At 43.3% G+C, this 18,764-nt stretch overlaps 1 protein-coding gene across 1 annotated transcript in view; it reads left to right on the top strand.

Annotated features, from left to right (window-relative positions):
* The window catches only part of LOC144494077 (glutamate receptor ionotropic, kainate 2), a 481,311-nt gene that overhangs the window by 297,825 nt on the left and 164,722 nt on the right, over positions 1-18,764 (top strand). Inside the window, exon 9 of the mRNA XM_078213654.1 lies at positions 1,651-1,764. Coding sequence (XP_078069780.1) covers positions 1,651-1,764 — 114 coding nt within the window. The remainder of the gene's footprint in view (positions 1-1,650; positions 1,765-18,764) is intronic.

Here is an 18,764-nt window from a genome sequence, read left to right as displayed (position 1 = left end):
TTGTTAAAAAAATTAATTACTTTTTAGTCCTACCACCAATGATGGCACCACAATATTTTGCCCTATCTGAACCTCCTCCAGCCATGAAGGCCCTTGCCTTGTTTTTAATAACCTTTTAAAAACCTTTCATCAGGATTCTGGTCACACCTCCAAATATCACCTCAACAACTCGGCTTCTACCCTTAATTTGTGCAAATGCTCCAAACATTTTTTTAATGGTAGAATAAGTTGTAAGTAGTTATTGTTGGTCTAGTTTCCTCCTCCTCTTTGAACGCAGCATCTAAAGCTTGGTTAAATGCACTATCTTCTTTGCTAATGTTTTGGGGAGTAAGCATGGGTAACCCATGGACATTCATCTTGTGTCTGAATCCGCAACTTTACAAGAACCAAAGTTTCAATGAAGATTCAGACTGTATCTAATGTTCTTGGCACTGTTCTTCTCTTCAGTGCCAAACATGTGGAGAGTGTATTTGCGATACTGAATGTGCCTCCTGTAGCTGGTTCCTCCAGTACCTGGAGAGAACAAGGTGACTGCTGCTTTGCTATTGGAGTCACTTTGGACTATGGTGACCTTTGTCTTATGGTTCTTTGTACCTGGATGGACCTCATGCTGCTGTATGCAAAGCCTGGTCCTGCATTACTTTGGTCACATACACAGGCTGTTTGAAAGGCCTACAGGTTCTGCAGTCCTGGGGGACAGCACCATCATCAGTGCTTATTCCTGTTCTGCTTGTATCACTGGTCTTTGCATCTGCTCGAGAGCATGGTACCAATGACATCAATAAAGGCTCATCTGCAACTCACCCCCTATCCTTTGGAGACTGCAAGTCACGGGTCTTTCCACTCTGGCACCCAGAGCTCAAGGGCTGCAGTCTGAGCATTCATGGAAGAAGAACAGACATCCTATTCTTAGTTTGGATTTGGCATGGTTACGTCCTTAGATTCAGTATCACTGGATGTTCCCATACCTGGCACAGTGACACAGTGGTTAGCACTGCTGTCTCACAGTGCCAGGGACAAAGGTTCGATTCCGGCCTCGGGTCACTGTCTGTGTGGAGTCTGCACTTTCTCCCCTTGTCTGTGTGGGTTTCGCCTGGGTGCTCCGGTTTCCTCCCACAGTCCAAAGTTGTGCGGGTTAGGTTGATTGGCCATGCTAAAATTGACCCTAGTGTCAGGGGGGATTAGCAGGATAAGTGTGTGGGGTTACGGGGATAGGGCCTGGGTGGTATTGTGGTCGGTACAGAATCGATGGGCTGAATTGCCTCGTTCTGTACTGTAGGGATTCTATGATTCTAAATGACATGATCATCTTACTTGAACAGTCGTTGACTCACCTTCAATAAAATTACGAACACTGTAGTGAAAACCAAGTGAACAGTCAATTTCTATTTCAGAACATAAGAACTAGGAGCAGGAGTAGGCCATCTGGCCCCTCGAGCCTGCCCTGCCATTCAATAAGATCATGGCTGATCTTTTTGTGGACTCAGCTCCACTTACCCGCCCACTCACCATAACCCTTAATTCCTTCACTGTTCAAAAATTTATCTATCCTTGCCTTAAAAAGAAAGAGATTATCTTCTCGTAAGGACGCTTTTAAGGTTTCACTAATATAATCGTTTTCATAATTGCATATGTTACTCTCCATTATAGATTGGGACCTGGGAAACAAGCAGCGGATTGAACATGACTGAGAATCGCAAAGGAAAGACAGCTAACATCACTGATTCATTATCCAACCGATCATTAGTTGTTACAACGATTCTGGTAAATTATTATGCATCTCTCGCCTTTGAATTGTGATGTGCAGTGTTTATACTAACGAGTAAATGGCCATGTTAAGCACAGGAATTTTCAACTAAAATTAATCAGCTTAGAAGGTAACGATATGGAACCTTCAGATTAAGATTTGTCATTGAGAGCACCACTCTGACATGATAGTCTGGTCTGGAATATCCTTGCATAAAATGTAAGATGGAATATTTTGAAATATAATTGTCTTAAGGCATTTGTTTTTGAGAAAACTGAACAACAACATCAAGTTCTTAATGTAAAAAAAAGTAAGATGGAAGGTAAGATATCTCAACAAGTAGAAGATGAGTGATGACAAACTTACTGTTTAAAAAAGTAAGTATTGGAGGAGCAAGAGAAGACTGAGGGATGGAAGGAATTCTACTGTCATTAAGTTCTGGTGCTGCGGTGTATTTTATGGAACTGAGTCTTACCAATTTAAAAATTCTACACTTACTGTAAAAGAATATACTGGAAAATTGGATATTGCAGATGTCTAAAGTGGGCTTTTAAACTTTTGGAATTATGAGTCATATTTGTCTCTTTGCAATAGATTTCATCGAACAAAATAGGGCAAGTACCTTTTGAATGTGACACAATGATGAAAGATAAGAGGTTATTTGGTCTTTGGTAGTAGTGCGGATGGACTACACAAATTATCAGCCGGTTTTACTGCTGAAGCTGGTATCCAGTGATTATGCAGAGGGCATCCCACATGGAAGTGCCCATGTTACAGATCGTTCATAACAAAAAGCAATACAGCACAGGAACAGGCCCTTCGCCCCACCAAGCCTGCATTGATCATGTTGTCCTATCTAGACCAACCGCCTGTATCCCTCTATTCCCCACCTGTTCATATGTCTATCCAGATAAGTCTTAAATGTGGCTAACGTGTCTGCCTCAACCACCTCACTTGGCACTGCATTCCAGGCCCCCACCACCCTCTGTGTAAAAACCTTCCCCTGCACATCTCCACTGAACCTTTCCTCCCTTACCTTGAACTTGTGCCCCCTTGGAATTGTCATTTCTGCACTGGAAAAAAGCTTCCAACTGTTCACCTTATCTGTGCCCCTCATAATTTTATAAATTTCTATCAGGTCTCCCCTTAGTCTCTGTTTTTTAAGGGAGAACAATCCCAGTTTATTCAATCTCTCCTCATAGCTAAACCCTTGATACCAGTCAACATCCTGGTAAACCTTTTCTGTACTCTCTTCAAAACCTCCACGTCCTTCTAGTAGTGTGGCAACCAGAATTGGACACAGTATTCCAAATATGACCTAACCAACTAGCTCATAGGTGAGCTAGTCATCTGGACATGGCAGAGCAGCAGTGCATGAAAAGACAACATTGCAACATGGTGGCACAGTGGTTAGTACTGGGACCCGGGTTCAATTCCGGCCTTGGGTGATTGCCTGTGTGGAGTTTGCATGTTCGACCTATGTCTACGTGGGCTTCCTCCGGGTGCTCTGGTTTCATCCCACAGTCCAAAGCTGTGCGAGTTAGGTTGATGGCCATGCTAACTCATTCCAAGATGTGTAGGTTAGGGAGATTAGCAAGGTAAATACCCGTGGTTCTGGGGATAGGGCCTGGGTAAGATGCTCTGTTGTAGGGCCAGTGCAGACTAAATGGGCCAAATAGCCACATTCTGCAAGGCCCTAAAGCAGTGGTTCCCAAAGGGTGCGGCGCGCCACACTGGTGCGGCGAGAGAGGATGGCAAGTGTGGCGGGAAGATTCAAGGACAATCAAAGAAACATTTAAACATGGTTTAAACAAGCATTGTTTTATACTTTCTGGATGTCCCATGATCATATTATAAAGTAGTTGTGTTCTATGTTATGAATCAAGCACTGCTAGGAGTTGTTTTTTTTTGTTTTTGAAAGTATTTCTTATCAATAAAAAATTTGGTGTGGCGCGAGCAAATTTTTATTCCGAAAGTGCGGCCCAGTGAAAAAAGTTTGGGAACCACTGCCCTAAAGGGACAATTCACCCTCCACACTACAACAGTGGTAGTAATGATCACCACTGCCTCAACTTTTATGCCACAGGCTCATTCTGGGTGCCGGAGGAGATATTGTGGGAGTCAAGCATTATTCTGTGCAAAGCTCTATTAGTGAAAGCCGCTTAACTTTTTCTAAATTCCTGCTTTATGCAAGGCATGTGGTATTATTGACTGAATGGATATAATTATTTGTCATAGCATATCAACACCAGATATTATTGCTCATTGACACACGGTCTCTGGGGAATACATGTGAGGTATAATTTTCTGACTCCCAGTCGGAATTCAGAAACATTTGGAATTCCTGCACAGTGCATACTGGGTTTCCTGAGATTTATCAAACCCTGTGATAGAAAAGTCAAGGAAGTCTGCTGTGTGTGCAAATTATTCATGTGATGGTTTAACTCTGGGGCAATCCGATAAAACACGGCTCATCAGAAGTGAAGGAATGATGGAGATTTAGAGCATTGGTGATGTGAAATGCTATGTGGCGATCTTGACTGACAATTATCCTGCGACCTGTACCCCTAGGGGAGGCGACAGCCTAGTGGTATTATCGCTAGACTATTAATTCAGAAACTCAGCGAATGTTCTGGGAATCTGGGTTCGAATCCCACCATGGCAGATGGTGGAATTTGAATTCAAGTAAAAAAAAATCTGGAATTAAGAATGTACTGATGACCATGACATTTTCCGATTGTTGGGAAACCCACCCTGTTCATTAATGTCCTTTAGGGAGGGAAATCTGTCGTCCTTACCTGATCTGGCTTACATGTGACTCCAGAGCCAAAACAATGTGGTTGACTCTCAATTGCCCGCTGAGGCCACAAATAGCCAAAGACTATTTCCTCGGGTGGATGGAGCTATTACAAGGGGCATAACTATAGGGTTCATGGTGGGAGATATAGGAAGGATATCAGAGGTAGGTTCTTCACGCAGAGAGTGGTTGGGGTGTGGAATGGACTGCCTGCAGTGATAGTGGAGTCAGACACTTTAGGATCATTTAAGCGGTTATTGGATAGGCACATGGAGCACACCAGGATGGTAGGGAGTGGGATAGCTTGATCTTGGTTTCAGATGAAGGTCGGCACAACATCGTGGGCCGAAGGGCCTGTTCTGTGCTGTACTGTTCTATGTTCTATAGGGCAACTAGGTTTGGGCAATAAATGCTGGCCAGCCAGCGACGCCCATGCCCCATGCATGAATAAAATAAAAGCAGAAATTAGACACAATGAAGAGCATAGGCTGACCAGGTTGGGAATGCTAAAACCAGGCAATCCAACAATATATTTGCATAAATCTGTTGGTTGCTCGATATGTTTTGTTTTTCCTAGGAAATGAATTTATTCTTTTGGACAACGCCCACTGTGTTTCAATTTATTTATGTTCAAGTTTACATAGTCCAAAGATAGATTCAGTGAGTCACTGAATTTGACTTTTGTGCATAATAACAAACTTTCTGACCAATATGTTAGTGAGCTAAGCCACTGGTTAGCTGCTTGTAATGGTTATTATTGCAGGCTCATTGTGAGTTTCGTTTGTTCCGACAAGTTAAATCGTACTGAATGATGCACTGCAAAATAATTTCCCTTTTTATTTAGGGATCATAATAGCAAAGATAAAGTTTGCTTTTTTTTAAAGGAACCAAAGGAAGATCGTGGCTCAGAACTGTAGTTCTTGAGGATTATTGTTTAATTTTAAGATGATGTTAACATCTGTGGAGTGGGCTGTTTGTGTTATGCTGTTTAACACATAACTTCACCCGAGTTTATTCATTCTTCCTGTGCACTACTAGCCCACGCAATAGCTATCAATGCACAGGTTCTTTGAAATTAGCCAATCACTGCCCAAGGTCTACTCTCAATCATCAGCAAAGTGAAGGAAGATGACATTGACAGTAGCTATTAATAATCTATTCACTGACACACAGTTTGGGTTTTGCCAACACAGCTCACTACAGCTTTGGGCCAAAGAATGGGAAAAGGAGGTGTCCATGTATTCAAGAGGTTAGAGTGACTGCCCTTGATATCAAGGCAGCATTTGACTGAGTGTGGCATCAAGGAGCCCTAACAAAACGGAAATCATTAGGAAAAGGGAGAAAATTCTCTGCTGGTTGGAGTCAAACCTAACACAAAGGAAGATGTTTGCGGTTGTTGGAGGGTAATCAATTTAGCCTCAGGATATTGCTGCAGGAGTTGCTAAGCCCAACAACCTTCAACTGCTTCATCAATAACATGCCCTCCATTATAGGTCAGAAGTGGGGATAACTGCATAATATTCAGTACAATTTGCAACTTCTCAGCTACTGAAGCAGTCCATGTCCATATGCAGCAAGAACTGGACAACATTCAATCTTGGACTGATAAATGGAAAGTAACATTCATGCCACATAAGTGCCAGGCAATTACCACCTCGAACAAAAGAGAATCTAATAACCTCCCCATGACATTCATCAGCATTAGCATTGCTGAATATCCCTAATGTCAGCATCCTGAGGGTTACCGTTGACCAGAAACTTAATGGACTAGCCACATAAACACCGTGGCTACAAAAGAAGGACACAGACTGTGGATTCTGCAGAGAGTTACTCATTTCCTGGCTCCCCAAAGCCAGTCTACCATCAATAAATGTCAAATCAGTTGTATGATGGAATACCCTCCACTTGCCTCGATAAATGTAGCCACGCAACACACAAAAATCTCAAAACCATTCAGGACAAAGCAGTTATTTTGATTGGTACCTTGTCTACTACATTAAACATCCATTAATCCCTCCATGACCAATATACAGTGACAGCAGTGTGGACTATATATAATATATATATATTTATTAATATATATATTTTATATATATATATATATACAAGATGCACTGCAGCAAATCACCAAGTCTCCTTTTACAGCATCTTCCAAACCTACCACCGAGATGGACAAGGGAGCCGATGTTTGGGAACACTATCAGCTACAAGGGCTCCTCCAATCTACACACCATTCTGACATGAAAAGATGTTGTCATTTTTTCATTATCGCTGGGACAAAATGCTGGAACTCCCTCCCTAACAGCACTGTGGGTGTATGCATATCTCATGGACTGCAGCAGTTCAAGAAGGTCGGTCATTACCACTTTCTTATGGGGAATTAAGAATGGGCAATGAATGCTGGCCTAGCCAAAAATGTTCTGCGGAATTAGGAACAGCAGCATAGATTTACACAGACAATACTTGATTTTTGCAGTAACCTAAAATATTGATCCAAATCCTAAAATGAATTATTTAAGTGTTTTAGCATCATTACGGTAATTCTATGGCGGTTCTTCAGCCAAAACGTTGGTCGAATCCCCAGAGAAATGGCATAAAAATACTGAAAATGTTCATTGACATCCTTTTTCCAGAGTTGCAGCTGTTTTTTCCCTAAAGTTCTGGCAGGAGAGTAGAATGCCCAGTAGGAATTCAAGGCCATACCATTTGGCAGATTATGTTTGGATTGTGGATGGCACGGTGGCACAGCGGTTAGCACTGCTGCCTCACAGCCCCAGGGACTCGGGTTCGATTCCTGGCCTGGGCTATTGTCTGTGTGAAGTTTGCATGTTCTCCCCGTGTCTGCGTGGGTTTCCTCTGGGTGCTCCGGTTTCCTCCCACACTCCAAAAATGTGAGGGTTAGGTGGATTGACCATGCTGAATTGCCCCTTAGTGTCAGGGGGATTAGCAGGGTAAAATTGTGTGATTACGGGGATAGGGCCTGTGTTGGATGGTTGTCAGTGCAGGTTCAATGGGCCGAATGGCCTCCTTCTGCACTGTAAGGATTCTGTGATTCTATATGTTTCAGTAATCGTCAAAATGGTCACTCAAGTCTTAATGCTGCTGGGGGTCTCAATTTACAGTGTTCCAAGGTTCTTATACAACTTAAATACCCCTTCCACTCCCCTGCGCCCCTTTACTGCTACTCCCATGTCCTTTGAACCCAGGGTAAGCAGTTTGTGCACACAACAAAAAAAATTTGCAGTTATTGTTGGCGATAACGTTCTCATTTTTTTGAAGCATCGCAATGCCTTGTGAGTAGATTTAACTGTGTCCGATACTGTCAAACTGGCAGCACTGAATTGGCACCCCATCTTACATCTCAATTTTTGCTACCGGTGACTTCAAGTTACTCAGTAAATTTATTTCTGTAGATTAAAATTTGCAGTACAGGAAAAGTCAGGTGCCCCTCGTGAGTTTTTCTTGCCGGCGGCAGGGGGCGGGGTGGGGGGGGTGGGGTGGGGGTGGGGGGGGGGGGGGGGGTGGTGGTGGAGGGGGAGGGGGGGGTGTGTGGAATCGTGTGCAATATTCAAATCACCTTATGCCCAGGAGTGCACATGTCACAGATCCAATGCTGTGTCAGAATGAGAGATGTTTTCACTACACAGCAGCGGAGTTAATACTGAATTTCTGTTTTGAATTGTCTACTCTCTCACTGTCGGTCTCACTTTTCTATTCCCTCTCTGATTGACACCGTTGTACCCCATCAGTCATTCAGACACTTTGCTGCCCTTCACAGCAACGCAGCAAAAGCTATTTGTTGCAGTTACATCAAGGCTGACTGAGCAGATGACTGGTTGCAATGTATTTGCATACAGGCATCGCAATGTATCTTTTTGAAACAATCTCACACTGGCTGAGAACTAGTGAAGGAGTAGCTGTTATTTCAGGCATATCATTTAAAATTTAGGTTCTCTAATGATTTGTTATAATAATGAATGATGTGCATTTGTGTATATTAGACATACATTATAATATATATACATTGTTACAACCAGGTTAGCAGGTGTGAATGGATTTCTGTCTGCTCCACTCCTGAGTGGATTATAATGGAGTCTGAATTTAAAAGGGAGGTGATATTTTCAATTTAACATTTATTTAACTGTGTATAGCTCAGCGTAAGAAATAAGCCAGCCAAGTTCCTTCAGTTAATAAGTAAGGTGTTAGTTTTATTGCTAAAACTCACTCAAGTAAAGATGCAGAAATCAACAAAAGGTGAAGTCTGTAGAAAAGCCACGCACACACACACACAAGACACACACGCGTGCACGCACACACGCGCGCGCACACACACACAATACACACACACCACACAACACACACACACACCCACAGACACACACACAACACACACACACATCCAGAGCTGACATCTACAGCTGAAGGGTTCCTTTCCACAGTGGAGCAGGTGGTCTGCTGTCATGGCAGATTGATACTGAATTCTCCTTTACAACTCTTGGTTTGCGGCAATGAGGTCTTCTGGTGGTGTTTTCAAATTGCAAACAGCACAACTTTGATGAGAGAGGTTTCAGAAGAAAGATGGGATAAGACTGTTGCCCCTCTGGCAGTCTCTCTGAAGATACAAAATGCAGTATCATTTCACCCGAGAGCTAGATCATGTGACCTGTCTCTGAGAGCTCCATAGTCACTATGTTTTCATAAAAATCATGTGTCCTTCACAAATGCAACGTAGTAGCTGCTGACTGACCTTTGCTGAGTGAAAATTGTTCTTTTGAAAAAGTCCAATATACAAATGTTCAGCTGATGTGATTATAAATTAATATATTCTACATAACACACTTTCATAACATATATGTACCGACTGGGCATATTAAATATATGTAGTAGAAAATATTCCCTTGTTTTGAAAACAATAGGAAAATAACTTTAAATTTATTACTTCAGCTGGGAGTTTCTCCAATATCGACAAAGGTCGATGCTCGGTGGGAAAGTGGCATCAAGGCTCCAGATGGCAATGGTAGCATTTTCTGCCAGATAATCTCGGACTTAGAAAAAAAAATTTACAGTCAGATTGAACGCCGTATTGCTGGCGGGTGGGCAGTGCCAGATTCATCCGCCCTGCCATCAAATCAGACACTCAGTGATCCAGGTGCCATTTTTAAAGGTCCCGGCACACAGATAGCAAACCAGGAAACGATCTTCACTCAGATGCACCCCCTGACACCCTCCTGGCATCAAACCACCATTCCCATGGCATCAATCTGGCACCACCCTGGCACTATCCTTTCTCCCTGAGTGCCGCATTCACCTCAGAGCTCCCCCGGGAGGTCTGCTCGCCAGATGCACACCTTTCGAAGCCAGTCATGCTTCATGCCATTCTGACATCAAGCTTCCTGGTTTGATGTCATCGTGAAATGTGGTTTGGCCTTCTTGCAATACTTCTCGCTGCCATCGCCGAAGCGTCCAATGTGAACGGAAGGGGAAAATCCTGGCCTTATAAGTAGCACAACCATATGTACACAATTTGCGAGTAGTTTTGGTTACAGGGGAATTTACACTCAACATCAGACTCTCTGGGGACAATGATGTTCCTTCTGCCTGCCACATACCCTATATCATTGCTATATTGGTCTGAATTGTATGGACGGAAACCTCCCACAGATCTCGTCACACATGCTGCCGGACCTGTTGAGTTTTTCCAGCATTTTCTGTTTTTATTTAATTCTTGGAGTCCAGGTATCATTCAAGTAAATCCGCAGAGAACTCCCTCCAAAGGCAATATATCCTTCCAATCCTGAGTACTCCGATCCACATTACTTCATTGTGTTCTCTAACTATTGATTTGCTTGGCTGCAGAATAATATGTAAACTTGGAGGTGATGATCATGTGTCTGCTGCCCTTATCCTTTTAAAGTGGTTGCAATTTAATTTGATTTGATTTTTTGATTTGATTTATTATTGTTACATGTATTTGGGAGACTGTGAAAAATATTGTTCCTTGCGCACTATACAAAGCATACCGTTCATAGAGTACATAAGGGAGAAGGAAAGTAAAGACATGTTACAGTTACAGATAGGGTGAAGAGAAGGATCAGCTTAATTTATGATAGGACTTTTCAAAAATCTGACGGCAGCAGGGAAGAAGCTGTTGTTGAGTTGGTTGGTACGTGATCTCAGACTTTGGTATCTTTATCCCGACGGAAGAAGATGGAAGAGTGTATGTCCGAGGTGCGTGGAGTCCTTGATTATGCTGGCTGCTTTCCCGAGGTAGCAGGAAATGTGGACGGAGTCAATGGATGGGAGGCTGGTTTGCATGATGGACTGGGCCACGTTCACACCCTTTGTAGTTTCTTGCGGTCTTGGTCGGAACAGGAGCCATACCAAGCTGTGATGCATTCGGAAAGGGTGTTTTTTTGTGGTGCATTTGTAAAAATTGGTGAGAGTCGTAGCGGACATGCCGGATTTCCTTAACCTCCTGAAAAAGTAGAGGTGCTGGTGGGCTTTCCTAACTATATCATTGGTGTGGAGGCACCCAAGGTGTTTGAGCCATGCCTCTCGTGTAGCCCAAGCTTCTGCAGCCTCACCCAGGCAACCAGTTGGGCCACTATGGGCTGGATATCCACCTCCGTTATTTTTGCCTCCAGGATTTCAGACAGAGTAATAGCAAGAAATTTTCAATCTTCAGAAATTCTGCTTCTTTGCACTTGCAGTGATACAATGGCCCTGTGTAATTTCAGAGCTGAGAAATGTTCATGTATGGCTAAGATGAAGCACTGAGGCTTTCTGCTTACATTTCTAAGATTGAATATTTAATCTCAGCTCTGTGACAAAATAATATTCAAACCTCTCTGTCATAAAATTAGTGAGATGCATAGGTGTCAGCAAGCTGTTGCAGAAGGGATACTGACATAGAAAATAGTTAATGGGAATCCTGCTCGCTTGTAACCACTTGTGGGAGCCCATGCATATCCTGTCAGTTGATTTATTCGGTAACATTGACACAAAGCTGTGGGAGATTGACTGTCAATTTGCTCTCTGCTTTGCCTATTCTGCTTGTGTGTGAAAGAGTTGTCAAGTTTATGGTGTTGGTAAACCCATGGTAATATTTATTCTTGCAAGGATAGAGTTTCAGCCTGAAGGATTTACTCAATCATGCAACCTAGAAAAAACATTTTTAATAAATGGTTGTCCAGTGGACAAGGAGTTCAGACTGGGAAACATTAACAGTCTGTTTTAGGTGTCTATTTAATAAGCCTAAAGTTCAGCGGTTAGTTCCACCTCATTGACATCACATTCTTTCAACTATAAGCAGTCTGGGATTCTTGCTCATAAAAGTGGTCAGTGTTGTTACTGATAGTGTTGCCAACTTACAATGGTTTGAAGCTGCTTCGAGCTTGCTGGGGTTTAAGCTGAACGAATGGCTTTTGACATTGCTGCCATGGGGATGGTTAATAGTGATTCAAAACTGTGAGCCAGAGCAATGTCAACTCAAGGCTGCCATAGATTGCAGTCAATACCTTGAGCACAGCACTGGTTATGTATTGCTGGAGAGAGAAAATCATGACTTTTTAACTTCTTCAATTTCAGCTTTCATCCTGCATATTGTGGTGGTCCACCAGATGGTGTTACTGAAGAACAGCGCTCAGCTGATTCAGTTTGAACCAACAGATGGAGTGATAAACACCAATTAAACACAAACACGATTCCCAGCATTGTGATCCCTCTGTATAAACTGGCCATCTTTCAATTTGCAATATCTCAGTGCTTTTCTAGATTACTGTTCACCCGGAATAGTATACATCCACTCGCAAACGTATTTCAGATGGTGGCGAGCCTCCTTCTTGAAGCACTGCAGCACCCACAGTGCAATTCGAGAGAGAGGTTCAGGATTTTGAACCAGTGACAGTGGAGAAATGGTGATATATTTCCCGGTCATAATGGCACGTGACTTGGGCGTGTTTGTGTTCCCAGCTTGTTCTTGCCTTTGTTCTTCTCCATGGAAAAAGTCACCTGTTTAGAAAGTTCTGTCGAAGGAGTTTTGCCAAGTTGTTGCAGTGCATCTTGTCTTCATTTGGCTGGTCCAGTTCGGTTTCTGGTCAATGGTAACCTCCAGGAGTGGCACAGTGGTTGGCACTGCAGCCTCACAGCGCCAGGGACTCGGGGTCTATTCCCGGTTTGGGTCACTGTCTGTGCGGAGTCTGCATGTTCTCCCCGTGTCTGTGTGGGTTTCCTCCGGGTGCTCCGGTTTCCTCCCACAGTCTGAAAGACATGCTGGTTAGGTGCATTGGCCATGCCCAAATTCTCCCTCAGTGTACCCGAACAGGCGGCGGAGTGTGGCGACTAGGGGAGTTTCACAGTAACTTTATTGCAATGTTAATGTAAGCCTACTTGTGACTAATAAATAAAATAGTGGGGGATTTAGTAATGTTAATACTGTTGAACGTCAAGGGGAGATGGTTACATTCTCTTTTATTGGAGATGGTCATTGTCTGGCACCTATGACATGTGGATGTCACTTGCCATTTGTCAGCCCAATGTTGTCCAGGTCTTGCTGCATTTGGACATGGACTGCTTCATAACTGCAGTTATCAGCGTACATCCCCACTTCTGACCTAATGATGGAAGGAAGGTCATTGATGAATCAGCTGAAGAAAGGCTGGGCCAAGGACACTACGCTGAGGAAGTCCTGGAAGCATGTTCTGGAGCTGAGATGATTGGTCTTCAAAAACCACAGCCATCTTTTTCTGTGAGGTAAAAATCCATTCAGTAGAACATTTTCCCGTTAATATCCATTGACACCAGTTTTGCTCAGACTCGATACCATACTTGGTCAATTGCTGCCTTGACATCAAGAGCAATTTTTCTCACCTCCTCAATTCAGTTTTTTTTCCATGTATGGGTCAGGGTGCTAATGCGTCTGAAGCAGAGTGACCCTCATGGAACCGAGACTGAGCGTCAGAGAACAGGTTATGATTAACCACATGCTGCTTGATAGCGCTGTTAATGTTTCATCCCCAGAGTTAAGACAGTGCCTATCAAAATTGTCATGGACATCTGCATTAGCAACAGGTAGATTGGTGATTGTGAGGTCAAGTAAGCTGGTTTCACATGGTTCTCTCGCCACCTGCTGTAAGTTCAGTTTCATAGATGTGGCTTCCAGGATACAACCAGCTTGGTCAGTCGTGGTTCTACTCTTGGTGATGGACATCAAAGTCCCCTGACCAGAGTATGCTCTTTGCCCTTGCTACCTTCAGTTATTCTTCCAATGTGTCAGAGTATTGATTCATCGGCTGAAGCGGGAGTGGTATGTGGTAATTAGCTGGAGATTTCCTTGCCCATTTTTGACCTGATGCCATGAAACTTCATGAGGTCTGGAGTCAATGTTGAGGACTCCCAGTGTAACTTGTCCTGGCTGTAAACCATTGTGTCATCTCCTCTGCTAGGTCTGTCCTATTGATAGTCCAGGACGTACCCAGGGATGGTGATGGATGTGACTGGAATATCGGCTGTGAGACATGGTTTGTGGAGTCGCTGCAGACTCAGTGGACCAAATGGTCTCCTTCTGCACTGTAGGGAGTCTATGGCAGTAAGGAGGATTTTGCAGTGTCGACATGGCAGGGTGTGTCTTTGTCTTTTCGAATGCCTTGAGTGCTGCTGTGTAATCCATCCTGTTTCATTGCTAATGGATTTTTCTGGTGAAATTGAATGTTTTACTGGGCCATTTTGGAGGGCGGTTCAGAGTCACCTGCATTGCCCTGAGTCTCATGTCGGCCTTAACAGGATGGCAGATTCCCATCCCTAAAGGATATTAGTTAACCCAATGTGTTTACCACAATTTGGTTGGTTTATGGTCACCATTAGTGAGACTAGTTTTTATTTCTTTAATTCCAGATTTTTAAAAGTTATTGGGCAAGATTCTCTGGCCTTCCAGACATGTGTTTCCCGCCAGCGGGAGGTGGCACGTTGTTTGCTAGCGGTGGGATTCTTTGGTCCCGCCACTGTCAATGGGAATTCCAGTAGTTGAATTTAAATTTCACCAGATGCTGTGGTGAGATTTGAACTAGTGTCCCCATATCATTAGCCTGGGCCTTGGTTTATTAGTCAATTAGCATGGCCGCTATGTTACCACATTGCTGAATGGGGCCCTGGTGAGCTTCAATGGGCATGTTGTGGGGTGGAAAATTTTGGTTCTATATGAGATGGAGCTTATTTGCATTATTTTCCCATTTTAATCAATTTTCTGGCACAAAACAGTAATTCACCCAAAGAAAAACACCGAAAGTCACTTTGTAAAGTGTTGTCAGGGGACCAGGACCCATAAAAGTTTATCTTAGCAAGGGTTCAGTGTCTCCAGGAGAGAAAGCAAAAAGATTTGCTTGGAGCGCTGGTGTTAAAAGAGCAAAATAAATGAACAGATTAGGAAAGGCTTTTACTCTTGGATTGTCAGATTTGAAGCAGTTACCTTGTTGGAATGATTTATTGGCTTTTAATCCACTTGCTCATTTCATAAACAAATATATTCCCTATACTGCACTGCCTTGACAAGATTAACTCTGAATAGATATAAGATTTTATCTGAGATGACACAGCGTTAATAATGAATTGGAACATCTTCAAATAGAGATTACTGTGAGTTTGATCTGAAGAATTGATAATAAGTTAGCTGTACTCTAACTCACACTGCAATATGCAACATTGTGATTCCATTAATGAGACTAAAATTCTCAAAGTTTGCTTGGTATTTTTTCAATCCAAGGTTAGGTTGCACTATTGAAAGTACGAACTAGACCGCAGTTTGTGAAATGTCATTCGCTGTTCCTGTATCCCAGATCAATTAGAAATGTATGTTCAGCTTTCAATATACAGTATTATGTATTGAGTTTGTTGGCACTGCTCTTACATTTGTAAGAAAGACCTTCAGGGAGCATTCACACTTATGAAACCAGTCTGTGATCACCTATAAGGACTCAGTATTTTTTGATAATTTGTGCACATGAAAACTTTCTCCTGAAGTTGGCGGTTCATGTTCAGTTAATTATTTCATGGTATGATGATACTGTGCCTTCAAGAAATGTATTTTCATCATGTTTCTTCTAAGGGGTATGTTTAGCATTCAGCGTTGTTTACACAGTGCCATTTGTCTGCACCAGGCAGCTTGACAATATTGGCTAATTATTGATTTTAGTTAGGGATGTGTTTGGGTTCATCTGAGTTAATGCATTTTTCTTTATTATTGGTTTTTTCCCTGGGGTTCCAGAGTAGGATTTTGATTAGGTTGATTGACAAGAGATAGAGTCATGTGCTAATGGGAGGAGCGAAGTTTATTGACTCACTCAATGGGGGGGGGGGAAATGCTTTTTTTCAAACTACCCTATCAAAACCTCTGACCATCCTGAATACTTCTATCAGGGTCACCTCTTCAACTTCTCTATCCCATGAAGAAGGGTTTCAATTTTTCCATCTTTTCATAACTGAAGTTTCTCATTCCCACCATCACCTGGTAATCTTTCCTTCTCTGTTCTATCTAAGGCCTCTAGATCTTTTGTGAAATATGGTGGTTTAAGCAGTAATTCGTAAGTTTCTAGGATGAACCATTTGATTTTATATTCGATTCCTTTCATTACTAACCACTGTATCGGGATGGCACGGTGGCACATTGGTTAGCACTGCTGCCTCACAGCGCCAGGGACCTGGGTTCGATTCCTGGCTTGGGTCGCTGTCTGTGTGGAGTTTGCATGTTCCCCCCATGTCTGCGCGGGTTTCATAGAACATAGAAAAACTACAGCACAAAAACAGGCCCTTCGGCCCCACAAATTGTGCCGAACATATCCCTACCTTTTAGGCCTACCTATAACCCTCCATCCCATTAAGTCCCATGTACTCATCCAGGAGTCTCTTAAAAGACCCTATTGAGTTTGCCTCCACCACCACTGACGGCAGCCGATTCCACTCGCCCACCACCCTCTGTGTGAAAAACTTCCCCCTAACATTTCCCCTGTACCTACCCCCCAGCACCTTAAACCTGTGTCCTCTCGTAGCAGCCATTTCCACCCTGGGAAAAAGCCTTGGAGAGTCCACCCGATCTATGCCTCTCAACATCTTATATACCTCTATTAGGTCCCCTCTCATCCTACGTCTCTCCAAGGAGAAAAGACCGAGCTCCCTCAGCCTATCCTCATAAGGCATGCCACTCAATCCAGGCAACATCCTTGTAAATCACCTCTGCACCCTTTCAATCTTTTCCATATCCTTCCTGTAATGAGGCGACCAAAACTGAGCACAGTACTCCAAGTGGGTTCTGACAAGGGTCTTATATAGCTGCATCATTATCCCCGGACTCCTAAACTCAATCCCTCGATTGATAAAGGCCAGCACACCATACGCCTTCTTAACCACCTCCTCCACCTGCGGGGCTGATTTTAGAGTCCTATGGACTCGGACCCCAAGGTCCTTCTGATCCTCTACCGTATTAAGAGTCTTTCCCTTTATATTGTACTCCTTCATCCCATTTGTCCTACCAAAATGGACCACGATGCATTTATCTGGGTTGAAGTCCATCTGCCACTTCTCCGCCCAGTCTTGCATCCTATCTATGTCCCTCTGTAACTTCTGACATCCCTCCAGACTATCCACAACCCCACCAACCTTCGTGTCATCGGCAAACTTACCAACCCATCCCTCCACTTCCTCATCCAGGTCATTTAAGAAAATGACAAACAGCAAGGGTCCCAGAACAGATCCCTGGGGCACACCACTGGTGACCGACCTCCATTTAGAAAAAGACCCATCTATACCCACTCTCTGCCTCCTTTGGGCAAGCCAGTTCTGGATCCACAGGGCAGCAGCACCTTGGATCCCATGCCCTCTCACTTTTTCTAGAAGCCTTGCATGGGGGACCTTATCGAAGGCCTTGCTAAAATCCATATAAACCACATCTACCGCTTTCCCTTCGTCAATGTGTTTAGTCACATTTTCGAAGAACTCCACCAGGCTCGGAAGGCACGATCTGCCTTTGACAAAGCCATGCTGAGTATTTTTGAGCATACTAACCCTCTCTAAATGCTCATAAATCTTGTCCCTCAGGATCTTCTCCATCAGCTTACCAACCACTGAGGTTAGACTCATCGGTCGGTAATTTCCTGGGCTATCCCTATTCCCCTTCTTGAAAAGATTTGTTTTATTGTTTCCTCCAAAGATTTGCGGCTTGGGTAGATTGGTCATGTTAAATGGTCTGTTAGTGTCAGGGGTAAATGTGTTGGGTCGCAGGGATAGCGTCTGGGTGGGATCATTGTTGGTGCAGGCTTGATGGGCCGAATGGCCTCCTTCCGCACTGTAGGGACTCTATGATTCTATGAAACACATATGCTTTTCTAACCAGCTTATCAATTTGTCCTGCCACTTCTAAGGATTTGTGTACCTGGGCACCCAGTACTCTTTGCTTATCTACACTTTTCAAAACCCTACTATTAAAGAATACTGTATTTCTATATTAGTGCTCCCAAAGTGCATTACTTTGCACTTCTCTGCATTGAACACCATCTAGTAAGAAGTTTAACAACACCAGGTTAAAGTCCAACAGGTTTATTTGGTAGCAAAAGCCACAAAAGTGTGGCTTTTGCTACCAAATAAACCTGTTGGACTTTAACCTGGTGTTGTTAAACTTCTTACTGTGTTTACCCCAGTCCAACGCCGGCATCTCCACATCTTGAACACCATCTGCCATGTTTCTGTCAACTTTGCCATCCTGCCAATGTCATGCTGAAGCTTATAACTATCCTTACCACTACCTACTACTCCGTTTCAGATCATCTTTAAACTATAAAATGCTGCTCTCTAAGTTCGAGCTTAAATCATTTTAAAATTTGAAACGAATAATGGATCCAAAATTGATCCGTGTCTGCGTGGGTTTCCTCTGGGTACTTCGGCTTCCTCCCACACTCCAAAGATGTGTGGGTTTGGTGGATTGGCCATGCTAAATTGACCCTAGTGTCAGGGGAATTGGCAGGGTGAATATGTGGTGTTACGGGAAGAGGGCCTGGGTTGGATTGTGGTCAGTGCAGACTCAATGGGCTGAATGGCCTCCTCCTGCACTGTAGGGATTCTAAGATCTGTGATATGGTTCGAGGGCAGGAGAGATTAACTTACAAATGGTTTGATTTTTTAAATTGGCTAGTGAGATAGTTGATACATTAGTTTTAATTTTCCTCACCTCCCTAGCTT

This window comes from Mustelus asterias, chromosome 5 (assembly GCF_964213995.1).
Source record: "Mustelus asterias chromosome 5, sMusAst1.hap1.1, whole genome shotgun sequence".
Lineage (NCBI taxonomy): Eukaryota > Metazoa > Chordata > Chondrichthyes > Carcharhiniformes > Triakidae > Mustelus > Mustelus asterias.
Note: the sequence above shows the minus strand (reverse complement) of the source record. Positions and strands in the feature narration are given on the sequence as shown.